This window comes from Marmota monax, unplaced genomic scaffold, assembly GCF_021218885.2.
Source record: "Marmota monax isolate L192 unplaced genomic scaffold, Marmota_monax_Labrador192_F-V1.1 WCK01_AAM20220418_F8-fsc00005, whole genome shotgun sequence".
Lineage (NCBI taxonomy): Eukaryota > Metazoa > Chordata > Mammalia > Rodentia > Sciuridae > Marmota > Marmota monax.
Genome location: NW_026692254.1, coordinates 30,765,209 through 30,778,403, shown reverse-complemented (window position 1 = coordinate 30,778,403; position 13,195 = coordinate 30,765,209). Strand labels below are relative to the sequence as shown.

Here is a 13,195-nt window from a genome sequence, read left to right as displayed (position 1 = left end):
TGGAGATGGTCCTTCCCTCTGGCAGCTACAATCTAGTTAGGAAAATAAGGCATGCTCAGATTGTGTGTGTGTGTGTGTGTGTGTGTGTGTGTGTGTGTGAGAGAGAGAGAGAGAGAGAGAGAGAGAGAGAGATTTAAAATAAGTGGACCAAATAGAAGTGCATATAATTGAATGAACTGGGTGCAGTCTGAATGGGTCAGAATTTAAGAGTAAGTGGTCATACTGACTCTAGAAAGACCACTATTAAGTAGAAGACTGGCTATCTACATAATGATTAGTAATAAGAAACTCATAATTAATTCCACATAGTGAGAGTAAAAAGAGGACTTTAGAAAAACCTTGAAAACTGGAATGTTTTTTATTCATAGAGGGATATCCAAAAAAAAAAAAAAAAACAACAAAAAACAGGTACTGCTTTAAGATCAAAGACCATGAATCAAGGCGATATTAACTCCACAGGATAATGATTGATAGAGTGAACCTACATTCAGATGTCAGATATCTCCTGGCCCCACCAAACACTAATTATGCAGAGAGAGATTTTAGAATGTATTAAGAGAAGCCTAACAAAGTTTCTTAGACTCTTTAAAACAAAACAAAAAAATATTCCACAGATTGGAACTTCTTAAGGTCATTTCTATCCTGGGCACCACCAGTAAGCTGAAATTGTTTATCAGTAACTGTGCATGTGTGTGGGGGGGTTATGCTTTAGATATGAGGTTTCCCAAAAAGATTATGTGTGGACAATGCAAGAACATTCAGAGACAAAAGGATTAGATTATGAGAATTGGATCCTAATCAGTGGATTAAGATATGGATTGACTGGACATGGATTAACTGGGTGGTATATAGACAGTAGAGTGTGGCTACAGTAAGTAGGTCAGTAGGGCATACTTTTTGGGTTTATATTTTGTCTCTGGTGAGTGGACCTCTGTCTTGTGGATAACATATCCTCAGTTGCTTTCCTCCACCATGTCCTTCCGCCATGATATTCTGCCTCACCCCAGGCCCAGAGCTATAGAGTCAGCTAATCATGGACTGAAACTCTGAAACCATAAGCCATAGGTCATAAAGCCTTTCTTTAAATTGTCCTTGTCAGTTATTTTGGTCACAGCAATGAAAAAGCTGGCCAAAACAAATTGATACCAAGAGTAGAATTGTTGCTAGGACTAACTTGACCATGTGAATCAGAAGCACTGTGAACCGGTTTGCAAGCAGAATTCAGAAAAGTATAGAGATGTGGGCTGGAAAAGCTTTAGAATGCTGTGAGCAGAGATTAATAGCTGATTCTGCTGGGAGTTCAGAAAACCAAAATGCCAACAGAACTGTGGACAGTAGAGATTGGGCTCTGGAACAGACTCTACTGGAAACTAGAGTAGAGGCCATTCATGTCATACTGGCAAAAAAGTTGTCTATATTTGCTCATGTCCTCAGATTTCTGTGAGGCTGAATTTAAAGGTGAAGAACTAATTAATCTGGAAGAGGAATCTTCCAGGCAGTACAGCATTCAGGCAGTGGAATGGATATTGCAGGCAGCTTTTAGCCAAGTTTACTGTGATAATCAAGAGCAAAAATATTTGAAAAACTTGCAGTTTGGCTACAAAAGTCCAAGTAAAACCGGGGCTAAGAAAGCTGTGGTTGTTGAAGAGATTACAGTCACTAAAAAGATAATAAGTACTTTACCCAGAGACAACAGGAACGATGGCTTGTGGGCATCCCAGGAATGGCAAGACCACACCTATCACAGGCTTAAGGGTATAAGAGTAAAAGTTCCTTTAAGAAGGGATATTAGGGGCTCCTAATTGCAGAGGGGGGAATCTATGAAGTCATTTCACTGTGCTCAGCCAATGAGGCCCTCAGAGGCTACTGTAGGTGCGGTCCCAGGAGGCTTGGCTACTGCTTGAGATGGTGGCAGCCTTGGCATCAACCATATGGTGCTGGTTCTGCAGGAATGCAGGATGCTAGAGTTAAGGGGTCATGGAGGCTTCCACCAAGATTTCAAAGGAAGCCCTGGAAAGCAAGGCAAAGTGTAGCAGAGTTGGAGTTCCTTCAAGCTGCTCCTGAGAGGGTAATGTATGAAGATGTGAGAAGGAAGCCAAAGCTGCGGTGAAAATTCCCGAGATTAAGAGATGTCAGTAATGTGGGATATCTGTCAAGGAATCAAGCAGCAACATGCCAAGAGGACTGCAACCAGCCAAACAATAGAAGTAGAGCTATACAAGCTCTTTGGAGAGAGCCTCACAATGCCATCTGCTCCGGATGCCAGATGTGGAGCTGTAGAACTTGTTTGCCCCCAGCTGGATTTCAGTTTTGTTTTGGTCTCATCACTTCCTTTTTCACCCCCTTCTATTTGGGATGGAAACTTTATTCTGTGCCATTATATACTATATATATGAAACTTGCTTTCGATCTTTATAGTGGAAAACATCCATGGGTTTTTCTTGAGTTTCACAAGAGATTTTGGACTTGGACTTTTGAGTAATACCAGAACTGTGAAGATCATGGGGACTCTTGAAAATGGACTAAATATATTTTGCATTGTGAGAAGGGCATGAGCTTTTGGGGGCCAAGAGTGGAATGTTATGGTTTAGATATAGGTGTCCCCCAAAAGATCATGTGTGAGACAATGCAAGAATGTTTCAGAGGCAAACTGATTAGATTATGAGAACTGTAACCTAATTGGTGGATTAATCCACTGACACTGATTAACTGGGTAGAAACTATAGACAGATAGGGTGTGGCTGGAGAAAGTAGGTCACTGAGGGCATGCCTTTGGGGTTTATGTTTTGTCTCTAGTGAGTGGAGCGCTCTCTCTCTCTCTCTCTCTCTCTCTCTCTCTCTCTCTCTCTCTCTCTCTCTCTTTGCTTCCTGGTTGCCATAAGCTGCTTTCCACCACCATGTCCTTCCATCATGATGTTCTGCCTCACCTCAAGCCCACAGCTATGGAGTCAGCTTACTGTGGATTAAAACTCTGAAATCATAAGCCAAAATAAACTTTCCTTCAAATTGTTTTTGTCAGGCTTTTTGGTCACAGGAATAAAACAGCTGAAAAAACCCTGTGTCCTTGTGTAAATGTGTGTGTGTGACTCTTTCATGCATTTGTAAATGTCAGTGTCTCACAAAAGATGTTTAGGGTAGGAGTCCTGGTTGTTTTGCCAATTTCTGTGGTGTAAATACCCCAATTATGACTGATTTCAATCTATCAACTCAATGTCATTAAGTACAAGTTGCCAAAAAATTACATAATTACATACAAGTAAGATATATTATATGATTTTCACAAGCCTGTATAAACTGGCTCCCAAACAAGATGATCTTCATGTGTCCTAATTAATAATTCTATTGAAAACTGAAATTCTGTATTTGAAACTTTGTGTATCTTAGATGTATTCTTTTAAAATTTCTCATTTATAAAGATATTTCCTTTTTTACTTAAAATATGGATGCATTTCAAGAATTAAGAGGACTTCAGATAGGTCACTAAACACAGGAAGTGGAAAAGTCAGATGTGATTGCAGGTATTGGCAAGATGATGATATACTGGCAGAGACAGGAAATAAGGTAGGGAGTTGGTTGGGATGGGATAAAGAGATTGTCCCTTGGTTTTCCAATGATGGGGATATATTCAACATGGAAAGCTGGAGATATGGTATTGGATAGGCTAGAGTTTGCTTCTAGAGAACAAGAGTTACCTATAAAAGTCATAGTAGAGGTAGGGACACAGAATCAACTAGAGAGTAAAAATGTAGCCATGAAAATTGAAGGGTCAAATATCAAGTTTTTTTGGAAATTTGGAAGAAGACAAATTAACAGAAAAGATGTAATCAAATATGCAGGGAAAAAAACACCTGGAAACATCATGAAAGAAAAAGACAAATATAGACAAAATGTCAAATGTCCATCAACGTACAGAAAATAAAAAATGAGAGAAGGTTACTGGATTTTAGTCAAGGTGTGAGGGCATCAAACAGGTTACGGGGGTATATGGATCACAGAAACCTACCATTTAGGAGGATTGCCATTTATGAGTCAATGCTTCTTTCTTACAACTTGAAAGGCTGTATAAGAATGAAGGCTCCTTTTTGCCAATTGCCCAGTCCAGATCTAAGGAACTAAGGCAAACTAATGAGCCAATGAATGGGCAGAGCTCACACACACCATGAATAGAGCTAGTGTGGGGAGACAGGACTATTCCAGTTACAGGCCAGCAGACCCAGCATGATGAAGAATGGAAATTGCGGTGTGGCTTCTCACTCACTTCACGTCCAGGGTTAGTGGCCAGTTTCAATGTGGAAGGGCTTTATCCAGAACCACAGAACAGATGGCTGCCCCCAAGTGAGCCATCCCATGGCACAAGGGTTAGTTTGGCACGAAGCTTTAGAGAAAGGTGGCAATTTGGTGCCAGAGTCTCTGCCAAAGCAAAGCAACTCCAAAATGAGAGGAAATTTCAACTAACGGGGAAAATGCTGAACCCCGTAGGAAACCCAGACTGCCATGCCACAGGCTGTGTGTCTGACTGTACCTGCATCTGAACACTGTCTTTCAGTGTCCCAAGGTTTGTCCTACCTTCCTGTGAAATGTGTGCGCTTCCTATTTCTTCCTGATAGTGGCTTCCTGAAGATGTGATCTTGGCTTTGAGAGAGGGGTCTTAAATGCATGGGCCGACCTTCTGGCATAGGAGAGCTTGCCCTTTGCCTTGAGTAGCTGACTGCATCAGGTTCAATGCACATCAGGTGGGTAACCTCCTCTTTTTTTCTTTCCTTTGTTTCTCCCAGAAAAAAAAAACCTTTCCAGTGATTGATTTTCTCTCCTGTGTTAGCAGACCCAAGTATTTCTAAAAATCACCACTTCAACACCACTTTGCATTTTCCCTGATTTTTTTCAAAACCACTTGAGGGATACATTTTCTTGCTCAGAGCTCTGTAGGGCCCAAGGACCTGTCAGTGATCTCATGGCCACTGGCCTCAAGGACATTATAGGCCAGATAGGAAGACCATATGGTTGCTCAGGAAGTAGTGACTCACTGAAATACAATAAAAAGTAGGGTCATTGTGAGTTTAAGGTGGGGAGGGAACGCTGCATGATTTTAGAGAGTGGAAGACTTCACAGAGGTGGGTAGCTCAGAGCCTGAGCTGGGATTTGGGGTCCCCAAAAAGAGGAAAGACACAAAGATAAGCATGAGTACAATGGTGTCACTTTAATGACATAGAACTGGCAAATGCAGGTCCAATTATTTGCTGAGAGAATGGACAGGAAAGGGAATCAATAATGTCACCACCTGTCTCTACTCTCAAAGGCCAGTGAGAAGAGTTTGTTTCATAAGACAGGGCACTGTGAAGACCTACTTATTCTTACAGAAAAGAAAGAATCAGTGGGGTATTTTAGAGTATAGCACTAGTTCTAGGCTGGGCCTATAAACAAGGTGCCTGGCTTCTTTCCCTAGCCCCCAGGTCCTCTGTTTCCTTGCCTCGTCCCACTTGGGTTAGGAGCACTTGCTCCAAGAGCTCATTGCCTGAAGTCAGTCCTACCTTGGACATATTTTAAAGCTGAGTAACTCAAACAAGCATGAGGAGTGAGTGAAAAATGCTTCTCAAACTGTAACATGCATTAAACACCTGGGGATCTTACTGAAAAGCTGACTGTCATTGCTGAGGTCGGGTGGGATTAGAGATTCCTCCCTTCTCGCAATCTCCCAGTTGATGTCCACTTAGTCCCTGTGCCACACTCAGCGCAGCAAGCAGATAAAGCATTCATAACAACAAGAGTCTCTCCACAAAGACATGACCCTTTCCTTTCTGCTTTCTTTACGGGGACAGGAACTGGAATCTGCACTACCTGTGACAATGGGACATAGTAAAAGTTCACTCTTTGAGTTTAGCTTGGTGACTGGGACATACACTGCCTACCCATTAACCAGGTAACTTTGCCTAGTACCCAGTCTCAAAGGGATACTCAAATGAACACTTCTGTTCTGTGGTCTCTATTTTTTCTGTGAGAAAGTAGGATGGGGGCCAGGTGAGATAGCACATACCTCTAATCCCAGCAATTTGGGAGGCCAAGGCAGGAGAATCATGAGTTCAGGGCAGCCTCAGCAACTCAGTGAGACCCTGTCTCAAGATTAAAAACTACAAATAAAAAAGATGGATGATGTAGCTCAAGAGGCAAAAAGCCCTTGGGTTTGATCTCCAGTGTCAGAGAGAGAGGCAGCAGTGGGGCGGGGTGGAGGGAGCTGTGAGTTGGAGGGAAATAAAGCAAATCAACTTTTGCACACAGAACTCAACAGGGCTAATTTCTATCCATTCTTCCACAGCCTATTTTAGGGAGGTTGTCTCACCTAGAATAGCCATACCTCTTGCTTTAGGACCTGAATGTTGGAGAAGACAGTTCTCCTGTCCCTTGTGTCACTGACTTTTAGTGTGACAGGTTGAGATGAGAGCATCGTTTCCTCTCCTGTGAGCTAGATAGAGGGAGTAGGGCATAATGGCTGGATCAAGGTCAACTCCTCCTCTGCAGACCCTGAAGAGAGGTATTCAATTCTTTTCCTGAATACTTTTTGAGTATTTAGGGGGACATTTATGTAGACTTTCAGTGAGCTTCATGAGGAATAGGACTATGACCTGTGATTTTTTTTCTTAAGACAGTTTTAAAATATTGGTACTTAATTGAGCTACCAGTTAAAACTCCAAAGCTGGAGAACATGTATTATCAATCTAACCTACTGCCAGAATTATGGACTTTCCCTTAAGGAAAAAGGGAAAGCCCTCCTCTGCTAGATGTTTCCCTATCAAATATCTCATATTATCCTCACTAACCAAAACTTTTAGAGGAAAGAAAATTGGAGCTTAGAGAGGCTAAGTATATTGAACAAGGACAAGCAGCTTATAGGCTCTAGAGTTAGGATCCAGCATTGGTCTGTTTGGCTCAAAAGGCCTTGCTCTTGCATGAAAGATCAAAGTATACACCCTTCTTACTAAATTTTGGTCACACAAACTTGGGTTTGAATCCTAGCTCCATTGTTAGACAAGTTACTTAATCTTAATGAATCTGTGTTTTCTCATCTATGGAAATGGAGACAATATCTGCTTCTAGATGAGGGTGGCAGGTGTGACTACATCTGGCACTGAACTAGCACGTGAACACACTAGTTCATTCACATGTGTGCTTTACCACTGAGATACATCCCCAACCTTTTTAAAATTTTTTTTATTTAGAGATAGTGTCTCACTAAGTTGTTTAGGGCCTTGCTAAGTTGCTGAAGCTGACCTTGAAATTGTGATCCTTCTGCCTTGGCTTCCTAAATTGCTGGAATGACAGGAAACTGCCACCATGCCTGGCTTGCCCTATCTAATTTCTTAAGGTGATTTCTGATGTTGAGATTGGCTCTCTACCCTCAGAAGACAGTTTATGGTAGTGACTGGAGGTTCCAAAATACTGACAACACAACTTATGAGAATTATCTGTTTCTGAATCTTTGCTAAGAACCTCAGCCTGTAGATCTATATATTTTAAAGATACAGCAAGACTGGAGCAAAAGTCTAGAATAAGGATAAAGAGCTGGAATAAGAATAAAAGATTGCAATAAGAAGACCATCAGACCAAGAAAGTCCCTGGGAGACTCTGGGGAACTTGATTCTGCAAGTAATAAGACCCTGGAAGATTCTGCACAAACAGTTGATTTGATGAAAACAGTGATGGAGATACTACGGTTTATCAGATAGCCTGGAGATGGGAGAGTAATATGGAGACAAGTAGATCAAGTGAACAGTTTCATAACAGAAAGAACCCTTGGAATAAAGTCAGGAATGGATTCTGCTCCTACATTGTCATCTGTATGAGCTTGGACATCTTATTTAAAGTTCTAGGGCTTTAATATTCCCACCTAAAAATTAAAGCATCATTACCAGATTGTGTTGATTCCTGTCCACACAAGACAACGTGCTAGAATTCAATTTACAGCAATAATCCAACCTTGAAATGATGAAGGGCAAAATTAACCATAATAGCAACAGATTGTAGAGGATATAAATGTATAAAGATGTTCAGAAAGTTGAAATGACAGGGTTTAATGAATAATTCTAAGAGGGAACACAAGGAAGAAAGGAACCAAACTGATTTTGAGTTTATCCTGGGATACTATGATGCTAGTACCTCCCAAAGAAGGGATTCATTTGGGAGAAAAAATTATGAGAAGAGTTTAAATAATACGGTGTAAAAACTAAAAATGATTAATTGAGATCAGGCCTGAATCCTCATCCAGTCATGACCCCAAGAGTGAGAGTGTCTTCTTAAATTTGCACCCTACACACCCTACTCATCTCATAGCAGTCCTGGTCTGATCCTGTGGAGGAATTATTAAGAGGCTGAAACAAAGGAGGAACAGAAAAGAAGAAACTGTAAAGTTGAGAATAGTCCTTACCTTTGACCAGTCTCCTGCAGCCAAATGTGGGGGGCAGTCTATTCTGGCACAGGATTTATGAGACGATGCCTTGGGTCCTTGGCACAATTCATCAGAGAGATTCAAAAAACTGCCATCTGTTAATAGCTGCCGACAGGTGACTCTTCGGTTCTGAGTTCCCCCACCACATGTCCTGGAACACTAAGAAGACAAGAGGAGGTAAGGCAGTGGGCTCAGCTCACTCTAGAGTACAGCAATGCAGGGCTCCTCACTGTCATAAGCATGGCAGGTCATGGGGTCACCAATCTGCTGTACCTGCTGCCAATCTTCAATATGCCAGCCAGGAGGGCAATCGAATTGATTGCATGCTTGTAGGGCATGGGGCTTTTCATCCCTGCATTCCTCAGCAGGTGCAGGGGACTCTTCTGGGTGCAGGCAGTACACTTCCCGGGTCTGGATTCCAACACCACAGGTTGCTGAGCAGGGACCCCAGGAGCCCATGTGCCACCTACACAAAAAGCCAAGTGGGGAAAGTTGAATTGTCCAATGAGACAAAGTGCAACAGTCTACATGAACAATTTTAAGTTCTTCTCTGCACTTCTGGGTTTTATACACTGTATAAAAATTCCACAGCAACAGCATCTCCATCAATGTATGCAATTAAAATACAGAAATGTAGTACTGAAAGGAAGATATGTCAGGGAAGTGTTTTAAGATCTTACTCGTTTGGAAAGGTCTAGTGAAAAGAAGCAGAGTTGTTCCCATCCTGCCTTACCACCATCTATCAAAAATAAAATCTTGGTTTGGTTTTGAGTAGAGTCCCAAGGCAATGATGATTTATATAGGTGTCAAAAGAAATTTTAAATGCTCAAAAACACACTTCAGGAAATCTTCAGGGCACCTGGATTCATTATTTGGAATATCCCTAAGAAAATTCCTTTATGTTAGGAGTGGATTTACAACATAAATATAATGTGATTCCTTTGCAATAAGATCTTGGAAAAATCAGGTTTTCTCATGAAACATCTGTAAAAATGAAAAACCAGGGCAGTTGCTTTTAATACATATTTCCAAGTTGCCTTCAAGGAAGATTCTCCCAATTTACACCCAGCAGAAGCATGTGAGAGAGCCAAGCCAGATAATACTATTTAAAACATCTCTGTCCAAGTGATGGGTTAAAAAAATTACGTGTTATATTCATTTTAATTTGTGAAAATTTAATTTTTAGTGAAAATGAAACTAATTACTGTAGATATACATCATGAGGTAAATTTTAAATTGCTTAAAATGTACATAAAAGGATGGTGGCTCCAGAGTAGTTTGTAGTAGCAAAGACAAAAAAATAAAATAAAAATTCACAAAATGAAAAATTATCTAAATATTTAGCAATGAAGGACAAAATAAATACTTGTGAATGCAGAAAGTACAAAATAAATACTTGTTCATGCACAGAGTACAATTCTAGAAGCCATTAAAGTAATAAAGTGGACAACTGACATGCAGATGCTTTCATGGTGTTTTTATTAGAAAAGATGATCATAAAATGGCTTATAAAAATAATCCTATATTTTATGCAGTAATAAATGTATGCAGAAAATTCTGCATATTTGTACATCTAAATGTTAACAGTGATAAGTGATAAGATTGTTATTTTCTTTTCATCCTTACTATATTTTTTCCTGAATTTTATTATAATGAGCATTCATTCCTGGAGAAAAAAATCAGTTTTCTTAAAAAAAATTAGTGTTTATTGAAAAGTGATTTTGTTCTAATCATTTCTAATTTTCTATAATAAATGTTTTATTTGTATATATAATGGGAAAATGAAATTACAATAAGACAAAGAGGAAAATTTTTATTTATATGGAAATTTTTGTAATGAAGATACAATGATTATTAAAGTACAGAAATTGAATAAAAAGTCTAAATATGTATGAAGTATGAGCTGTTAGATGCAAGATAATGAACAGAAATATAATTGGAAAATTTGAAAGCTTTAAAATGTTTTGCCAAGCTCTTCCCATATCAAGAAGACAAATATTAATAAGAACACAAATTTAAGAATATATTTGAAAATATTGATGAAATAGATAACTTTCTAGGAAACTACAGCAGTCCCATTCAAGAAGGGGTCTGGACCCTGCTCCTCTTGTGAACAAATCTCTACAAAGTTTCAAGGAACAAGTGAATTCCCCAAATACCTTAAATTTTCCAAAGTAGAAGATTAAAATATTTTAATGCATATTGTGAAATTAGCCAAACCTGAGCACAAAATCTGATAAATATATAGAAAAAATTTTCATGTGAACATATACCCTAAATCCTAAATAAAGTTATAAATTATAAGCACAAAGAAACAAGTTAATCAAAAAATTAAAATAATACAAAACGTATGTTATAGACTAAAGGTTTATGTCTCCCCAAAAGTCACATGTTGAAGCTCTGTCTCCCAGTGGGCTGTGTGCAGATGGGGCCTTTGGGAAATAACTAGGGTTAGAGTTATGAGTTCAGGACCTTCATGAGGACATTAGTGCCTATATAAAAAGACACATCAAAGAGTTTGCACTCTCTACCAGACAGCAAGAAGGTGAGAAACTGGATATCTGAAGGCCAGGAAGAGTCCTCGCCAATAATTAAACCCTGCCTGACTTTGATCTTGGATTTTCCAGGCAAACAAAAAATAAAATGCTGTTGGTTAAGCCACCTAGTCTATGGTATTTTGTTAAGGCAGCCTGAGCTAAGATAGCTGATAACAGTGGAAGTGAAATAGGTAATCCCCAAATATTTGAAATTATGCAATAACCTTTTAATTTACTTTTGAGCTAAAGAAGGAATCACAATGGAAATCAGATTGTATTTTTAAGTTAATGTTAATAAAAATATCAAATGTCAAAATTTGTAGGATTCAGGTAATGCTACAAAGAGAAAAAAATAACCTTAAATGCATACATTAAAAAAGAAAGATTGACTTTAATAATCCTAGTATCTATTAACAGCATTTAAACTCATAGAAGAACATAGAAGAAAGGAAACAAAGCAATCACCAAAGATAAGAACAGAAATAAATAAATTAGAATATAAAAAAGATGGTTTTTCAAAAGACTAATAAAATTGATAAGTCCTTGATGAAATATGAAGGAAGATGAGAGAAGGCATGAATTACCAATATTAGGAATTTAAGGGGCAATTTCAAAGACATTAAAAATAATAAGTGTATGTTTATAATAAAAAACACAATTGATAAATTTGCAAAGATACACAGACTGAAGAAAATTCAAAAAACCCACAAAAAACTTACAAAACCCAGTTTAGAAAAACATACAAATGGGGAGAAATTTGACCATTTCTTAAATTAAATTTATAATTTAAAATGTTAAAAGAAACCTCCAGTATCAGATGACTTCCTGAGATTCTACTAAGCATTTAAGGTGTAAATAATTTCACCCTTACATAAACTCTCCAGAAAAAAGAAGACGGAAAACTTCCAATTCACTTAGGTCAATGCCTCTTATAAATGCATACATAAAAATTCTAAACCAAATTTTAGCATACAAATGATTAAGTGACCAAGCTAGGTTTATTCCAGGAAGGCAAAATTGATTCAACCATGGGAAATCAGTGTGTAAAGTATTAGCAAAGTAAGGAGAAAAATCATAGTATCCTTTCAGTGGAAAAAGAAAAACATTTGCTAAATTTTAACAGATATTCATAATAACCTTCTTAATCTGAATAAATCCATCCAAAAATCAAGTGGAGGGAGGATGCAGCGGGAGAGGGTGAAAGAATATAGCAAGACAGATAATTGAGTTCCCCTCTGTTATGAAAAATAGCAAAAACAGTTAAAGAAAGAAATAAGGTTAAAGACATTTCCTATACATAACAAACAAATCAGTGAACCAGAACTCAAATGGAAACAGTACTACAGTACTAAGAAAATTAAAATATGTGATGTATGTGACTGTACTGAGGATATTTAAACTCTGGAAGAAGAGATTTTGAAGTTAATGAGAGGCTCATAAAAATTAAGCAAACAAGAAATCAAAGCAATTATCAATTCTAGAGAAAATAGAAACTTCAATAAAGAAGAAAAATGAGACCATAGTAAAATATTAAACAACTCAGTTGCCCTTAAAAATAATATCTTTATTAAGGCATAGTTTACATACCATAAAATTTACCCTTTTTAAAAAAGAATTTTTGGCACTGGGGAGTGAACCCCATACCAAAACCCTTATACCTCTACACCTCTAGTTGTTGTTGTTGTTGTCATCGTCGTCGTCCTCCTCCTCCTCCTCCTTTTTTAAAGTTTTTACTTTCAGACTGGATCTCACTAAATTGTTGATGTTGGCCTCAAACTTTTAATCCTTATGCCTCAGGCTCCCTAGTTGCTAGGATTACAGGTGTGCACCATCATGCTCAGCTGAATTTACCCTTTTAAGGTAGAGCAATACTCCTTTAAAAAATAGCTCTCACCAAACTCTGGGCCATTTTAGATACTAAATACCTGACAATGGTGGAAAACTTGACCATGATTCATCAGATGACCATTTAACTTAAATCATGAAATGGACATTAGCCGATCCACAAAGTCAAAACAGTTAAATGGGACCAGTAGCCTATCACTGAGTGGAAGTGGTACATGGTGGTGAGTGCATCCTTGAGAAATGTCTGGTGATGGGAACAGACACAAGAACCCCCCAAAAACCTACTTGGACAGCACCTTAGTGTGACCTTAGGTGTTTTCCTTCTGTCTGTCCTCTCTTGATTCCTGTCTTTTATGAACTTAGTTCTCCAGCCTTT

General features: G+C 38.5%; 1 protein-coding gene across 2 annotated transcripts in view; it reads right to left on the bottom strand.

Moving 5' to 3' along the window:
• Adamtsl3 (ADAMTS like 3) overlaps positions 1–13,195 on the bottom strand; it is a 341,011-nt gene that overhangs the window by 77,296 nt on the left and 250,520 nt on the right. For both annotated transcript variants that reach the window (XM_058577562.1, XM_046438417.2), the window contains exons 18-19: positions 8,711–8,903; positions 8,417–8,596 (exon numbers count right to left, since the gene is read on the bottom strand). In XM_058577562.1, the coding sequence (XP_058433545.1) occupies positions 8,417–8,596; positions 8,711–8,903 (373 nt within the window). The remainder of the gene's footprint in view (positions 1–8,416; positions 8,597–8,710; positions 8,904–13,195) is intronic.